The sequence below is a fragment of the Arachis duranensis genome, chromosome 4, assembly GCF_000817695.3.
Source record: "Arachis duranensis cultivar V14167 chromosome 4, aradu.V14167.gnm2.J7QH, whole genome shotgun sequence".
NCBI classification, from domain to species: Eukaryota; Viridiplantae; Streptophyta; class Magnoliopsida; order Fabales; family Fabaceae; genus Arachis; species Arachis duranensis.
Window position 1 is genome coordinate 29073250 of NC_029775.3, and position 7139 is coordinate 29080388.

General features: G+C 31.5%; 1 protein-coding gene across 1 annotated transcript; it reads right to left on the bottom strand.

The window, feature by feature from the left end:
* Positions 1-673: 673 nt before the first annotated feature.
* On the bottom strand, positions 674-4167 carry LOC107483929 (DNA-directed RNA polymerase I subunit rpa49). Its single transcript, XM_016104537.3, has 4 exons — positions 3655-4167; positions 2948-3097; positions 1995-2309; positions 674-1479 (listed from the first exon to the last, which is right to left on the bottom strand). The coding sequence occupies exons 1-4, from the start codon at positions 4051-4053 to the stop codon at positions 1060-1062; spliced, it is 1284 nt and encodes a 427-aa protein (XP_015960023.1). The 5' UTR covers positions 4054-4167; the 3' UTR covers positions 674-1059.
* Between the last annotated feature and the right edge of the window lie 2972 nt (positions 4168-7139).

Sequence of the window (7139 nt, forward strand, 5' to 3'; positions counted from 1 at the left end):
AAATAAATAAATTAATTAAATAAGGTATTATAATTTGGTCTAAGCTTAGACTTGGGACAACTAATCTAGGCATTTGTGAGGTAGGCTCTAAATTTCATTATTCTAGTTGGTAGAATCACGTTAAAGTAAAAGAATAGGAATTGGGAAACACTTTTTTTTTCCATTTATTAGTTTCATCATATAGCATCATTCTTCACTTCCAAGAATGTTGAGTACCCAACCATTTCCATCATATGCGGTTTAATTTTTTATATACGAATAGTTGCTTCAATCAAGTAAATCGGCAGGGATATTATTTGATTTGTTCCTTTTTATTTTAATTGTCATAAACAATAGACAATCTTCCCAAAAAAGATTATACCAAGTTGTATTTCACGACATTAATTCTGGAAACGGAAATGGAATTTTCTTTTAACAGCGTAAAAAAAAAGACAAATTTAAAAGAAACAAGCGAGAAGAAAACCCAGTACAGTGCAAAGCATAATCCAGCAACCAAACTTTTAGTGAACCGAATTAAAGTTGGTGAGACTAGACTTGACTTGATTCACTTCACCACCAGTAACTAACTTAATTCTCCAGCTAAAAATTGCAGCAAAACAATCGCACATCATTAGTTTTTGTTTGAGGATTAATCACTAATTAGGATAAGGGTTACTGTATTAGTCAATTAAAATCCAAGATAAACATTTAGCTGAGGGCTGGTGCGCACAATGAGATAAGCATGAGTGGTTAATACTGGTTACAAGAGTTGCCAAGCATGATGAGATTACAGAGGTTCTTATAAGCTTGAATTCACAACATAAAGGGAAACCGGAAATCCCCAAAATTGATCTAGCTTATCTTGATTCTACTCTTTCATGGACAAGTTTTCCCTATATCTATGTGTGATGCTAACTTCAAAATCACCTCTTTCACAATTAAAAACAGCAAACATAGTTCAAATAGCCCAGAATAATATAATACTTTAAGTAACCTTTGAGTATGGATGGCAACCTTTTGACATCTGCAAGCACTGAGAACAGCAGACCAACTGGACTCGGACAGCGTCCCATCCTCCATCTAACGTTTTCGCTTCTTCTGACGCACACCAGGAAATTTAAGAGGGACGGGAAGTGTGGCATGGTTGGCATTGTTCTTACGTTTAACCTTGCAACCCAAATGCTCATAGTGTTGTTTCACCACCAGTTGGCTCATCTTCAGATCCCTTGCTATATCACAGTAGTCAGTCTCAAATTCGTCAAAGAAAAGAGTCAGCACGAGGATATAACAAACGAGAAGACTAATCTTCTCAGAAGACAGCCATTTTGAATTAGAACCAGAAGTATTGCCAAACATTGCCGAGAATCTATTACGCAGAATGTTGGGGATCTTCAGACGCTTCTTGGTGGAGTTATCCCTGAAAGAGTTCTGTTCTTTAAACGATACAAGATGACTGATGAATGACAGTATGCACGAGTGTTTCCTCTTTTCTGAATCATCCTGTAAATGAATAAATTAGAAACTGGATATGATTTTTCCATTTGGGATAAAATAAGCCTAAAGTTCATGCCCAGTATCTATCACAGTAACATTTGGGTAATCGTAATTCACCACCTTGAAGAGGTGATGTTCTTAGACATTGCTTCTGGTATCCCAAAACTTATGTACAGTAGAATGTTGGTGAAAGAAATATGTTGTCAAATTATTCTTATATTTGCAGAAATTTTTTCTTGTGCTTTAGTAGTAAAAAGCAAGTTCTGCATATCCGAAATACAGAAAAACAACTTTTCCAATGCAGAATGCTCCAAATGATCGAACTGTATACGTATGCATTTGTTTATATTTTGTCAAAAACAAATTATAACCCCAAGCTTTATAACACAATTTAACAGGAGGGTGGCGGGAAGGGCAATTATTTTTCAATTTTTTTAAATATAAATAAAAAAAATCAAGAAATAATCCAATCAAAGCTGAACTTATGCTTTTAAGTAAAGAGGTTTTATTTGTATTGATACCTTAATATTCTTTAATTTATTAATCCTGTTGGAAACAAAAGTTGGGTAAGAACTGAAGTCAGCTTCTTCTTCCTTCAACAAAATATAATAAATGTCTTCAAGGTAACCCCACTCTCCTTTAAGGATGATTTGATCCAACACATATGCCTCCTGCGGCGAGGTTGCAGAAAGATTACATGGTGGTATGTTGCGGGCAACTTGAGATTCAGTACCTTCAAGAGCCAATTTGTTTACATCAACATTTTCCATCTTCACATCCAGGTTCTTTTGTGATTCAGGATCATCATCTTGAGTGAGAGCTAACCTCTTTTTAGTCTGCAAAATGATTTCCAAGTGTACAGCAATGCCAATAAAAATCAGTTAAACCAAGTTCAATGACAACGTCTGGGAGACTCAACCACTAAAATCCATTAACTCAACCTCATTTATTGCCAGCAAAAGACAAAATCAGAAAATGTCGTCATTGACATTAGTGAGCTCAACAGTGGCATTTCAGAATTTATGCATCATGTATCATACTCTCTCAGTCACAATGCAAAACAGTCAAGAAAGATTCACCTTGCTGAATGCAGAGATGTTTGATAATATGCAAATTTTATTCACAATAGCAAGTATCTCTAAGAGGATGTTAAACATTAATAGGACAACAATATTTTCTCTAAGAGGATGTTTCAATTTTTAAATAAACACCTGAATTAGCTGGCATAATAGAGAGACAATTGAAAGTGAAATGCACAACTTTGAATGGATTTTCAAACAAATTTTTACCCTCTATCAGAAAGCTAAGGAATACTCCAATATCAAAACATCAGTAAATCAGTATTTCAAAAACCATTCTGTCTATTACTTATCTACAAAATCACACAAATATCATGATTTTATGCGCAGTTCAGGACCACATTGTTGTTTAGCACAGAACAAAAGGGTTTCGTAAACAATGAGCCAGAATATACCCTTGTTATTTCCTTCTTTGTTCCAAACAAATTAGTAATCTGCCTCTGCTTCACTGCCCAGTCCAAGGGAGTCAGCTCTTCCACTGTTGAGGTAGCAGGCTCCTTGTCAACAGCATCCAAGGCTTTAACTTTAGGTTCCAATCTAAATATCTACATAACAACACACCACAATGAGCAACAAAAACTTATTATGTCCACATAAAACCAATCAAAACAAGGGCCAACACTCAACAATCACCAACTTTAATGTTTGTAATGCAACCCATTAATCAAATGTTCACCAAATTAGAGTATCAAAAAATCAACTTATAATAGAACTTTACGAACTAGGTTAACTAAACCTTTGCAAATTCACCTCAAATTCATCATTTTCCAAACAACACAACCAAGTTAAAAAATATAGCAGAAATTTAAAATTTTTATCATATAACATATGCATTGGACACTTGAACCTTTTTTTATAAAGACTTCCTCAGTAGCTAACCTTAACAGTGCGGTACAACCCTTGATAGCTAAACCCTAAAAACATTAAAGAGCTTTTACATATTCATAATTCTACAACGAAAAGAGAAAAAACGGAGAAACAATAAATCATAGTTTCCGTTGAGTATCTATTTCTATGCAAAATCGTAAAATCCTGAAAAATAGAACATAAAATAAAAAAAATAAACACCAGAAATTAAAGAGAACAGAACCCGAGCTTTTACCTTGTTGGCAGCAACGGGAACAACCTTGAGCGTTCCCTTTTCCTTATCAAAGACACCAATGGCATACATGGAGGAGTTCCCGGCGGCGGCCTCACCGGCATAGCTAGTTCCGACGTATTCGACGGGGGAGGCAGGGGAACCAACCACAAGCTGCATCCTCTTCTTCGTCCTCCTGTTCCTGTAAACATGAAACCCCGTCGCGGCGGCGCCATCGCTAATTGGATCGAATCCGGAAGGAAAATACCCAACGACTGGTCCTATCTTGTCCTGTTCTTCACGCACAACTTCAATCTTCGCCTTAACGAGCTCGTCTTTCTTCTTCTTCTTCTTCTTCTTGTGCTTCTTGTCTTTCGTCTCCGTCAGCGTTAGGGTTTTCGCGTGTTCCTCGTCGGAGTCCATGACTGTGTTGTGGCTAGTGGTGCTTCTCCTTCGTGCGGCGGCGGGAGGCGGTTGAGTTGCGTTGAGTGACTAGTGAGAACGAGCAACATCGAATAAATTAAGACACAACTCCGAAGTAGTATTAGGCTTTTTGTTTTTGGTTCAAGAACCCAAACCCTAGATTTAGCCTTTTTTCCAATCAGAGAATTAGGGTTTTTTCTGGGCTTATTAAGGGTTAGTACTTTTAGGTTTGTTATAAAAATAGCCGTTATAGTTGTTTTCTAAAGTACAAATGTTCTATTTTTGGGGATAGGCCCAATGTTACCAAAAACGAAAGACCATGTTTAATGAAAAATTAAAGAAATTTATAAAATAATAAAATAATAAATTAATCAGTCAAAATTTAAATCCTCTAAATAAAAATTAGAAAAATGACAAAACAAAGATTTAATCATCATTAATTTTATAATTTTCATACAATATATATTTCACTATCTTAATTTAAAAGTGATAAACTCTTCATTTTATTATTTTATTAACTTTTTTACTTTAAAATTTTTTTTATCCAATTAATAATCACTATTAAATTTATTTTTTATTATGTGCGAATCATAAGAATGGTTAATTTTTTTTTACTTTATCAATTTAATAACTTTGGAATTATCATTGTCTAATGTATCAAGACGAATGATTAGATGGTCCACCCTTATTTTTTCACTGTTGGTCAAATACTTTATATTTATATATTGGCCCCGAATAAAGTTATAGTATTTATGAAATGCATCACTTTTTGGTTGTAATAACACGAAAAAGTCTAATTGGTTTCGAAAGAGTACAGGCTACAGCAGAATTAATTAGACTTCAATAAAAAAATAAAACGAAAGTTTAATCTTTTAGTCTTTATTTTTTTGTTGATGTAGAATTCTTTGTATTTTGTTTAAATTTGATTGATTTTGATTGATTATTTGTTCTTAATGACAATATCAAAAGAAATTTTAATTAATCAATGATCAATCTTTATATTTTTTGTTTTTCTCTTTATTTTGAGTTGAAGTTGTAATAATAATAATAATAATAATAATAATAATAATAATAATAATAATAATGGGATGACGAATTGTCTTTACTGCAGATATATAACGGAGGTATAAAAAATTTCGTGTATAATTTTTTTTTAAATATTCTTGATCATACATAATTTATAAAAAAAGATATATTTAGCAATATTTAGGACTATGACATTCTAGTTTGATCTTGAAATAATTATCATCTTAACTAATATTATATTTGTTATTATTGCAAATATTTAAATGAAAAAATAAATTAATTAGTATCTATTAATATACTAGTTGAAAATACTTAACATACATGAATAAAATTAACGTTTGAAATTTTTTTTTTCATATAAAAATTTTCTTTCGTGAGTACAAAATTTATTTCTTTCATTCATGGTTAAATTTCTATTAGCATTTGAAAGGTTTATGGTTAAAATTGATATTTTACTCAAAATTTTCATTAAAAATACAAAATGAAAAAAATGAAGTTGCAATGTGGGAGGCATAAATATTGGTTTGTTTTCCTTTTACTTTTAACCACTTAATTTATTTTTTCAACAGTTAAGTTATTAGACAACAGAAATTAATTTCCATACTCCCTCTTAATTTGAATTCCTTTTCTTCGCCCTAATAGTTACAAGGAAGAGAGGCCATAGCTCTAATAAGAAACTAGAAGTAGAATAGCTAGTGTGGGTCCCTACGAACATAGCATTCATGCATCCACTAACCTATGATGTTCGTTTTTCCTTCTTTGGCTCAAAATTAATGGCCGGTTTGTCCTGCATCGCGTTCTATTTAATTTCTATTTATTTATTCATGATGTAAGTAATTCTTAATTCTATACAACACAACAAATTATAAACAATAGAATTTGATCCATCCAGTAGATCATTCCTGAATATTTTAATTATTTTATTGATTTGGCGGTGGTCATTTGGTGGTTCTTTATTATTTACTTTTTTATATCAGAAAATATGCATGCTTGCTGCATTCTATCGACTTTTCTGTTTGAGAAATTATTGAGGCCAGTAATATTTAATATTTTTTATTATTATTTGATTAGTATAAATATTAAATTATTATAAATTTTAAAAAATATAAATATAAATTTATTAATTTTATGTATATAAAAATTTTGTAAATATAGATATATTTTTTTATACAAAATACTTTTTATGTTTAAAATAAGTGATTAAATAATGAGTCACTACTAGACTATATCCATATAATTACTCTTAATTATTGATGATTATTATTATCATTGGTTGATATATAAACCGATTAAAAACATATTCTTCACTATAGAGATAAAAATATCATAAATATAATAAATTCTTTTAGCATGTCAAGTGTGTTTATTTATGTTTAGCAATAATAAACAATTACTTCTATGAAAGTAAGTTTACAAAGTAAATAAGAATATAGTTTATAATTAAAAAAAAAAAGCTAAGAATAAGTTAGGATTTATGTAATCACGTATAAGTTAGATGTAGACAAAAATTATTGAATACAACTTAATATTTAAAATAATTAATAAAATTTGATTTTTGACTTAATTTAGTTTTTAAATTTTTAATTGATTTAAATTGTATCTTAAAATTTTTGAGGCGTGATTTAAATGTTAGGATTTGGTTGAATTAGTCCCACATTGCTTAGAATAGCAAATGGAGTGGGTGGCCTAGGCTATAAATATGAGGCTAAGTTCTCCATTTGTTTTTGCACCAGTCAGAAACACTTTAAGCTTGTATCTGATTTTTCTTTTCCTCTGTACTCTTTGATTAGAGAGTGTTGTGAGGTGTAGTTAGATATTTGCTTTGAGAGAGTGTGGGTGTACTGGGATGCCGGTGAGAGAAAGAAGTCTATGTATTGTAACAATTTTCACATAGTGATATTCTCTGGTTGTCATTTGACAACGGCCGTGGTTTTTTCTCCGGTAATTGGAGTTTCCACATTAAATTCTTGTGTTGTGATTGTGTCTATTTTATTTCTCTGTCAAAGGTGTTTTCTCAAGGGGGAATGGTGTATTATTCCCAACAAGTGGTATCAGAGCTT

Bases quoted from the DNA above. Each gene is read 5' to 3' on its own strand.
- LOC107483929 (XM_016104537.3), bottom strand. From the start codon at position 4,053: ATGGACTCCGACGAGGAACACGCGAAAACCCTAACGCTGACGGAGACG. The intron at 3,098-3,654 runs GTAAAAGCTCGG...GTTGTTATGTAG, and splicing joins TTCCCGTTGCTGCCAACAAG to ATATTTAGATTGGAACCTAA. The intron at 2,310-2,947 runs GTATATTCTGGC...ATCATTTTGCAG, and splicing joins CAAAGAAGGAAATAACAAGG to ACTAAAAAGAGGTTAGCTCT.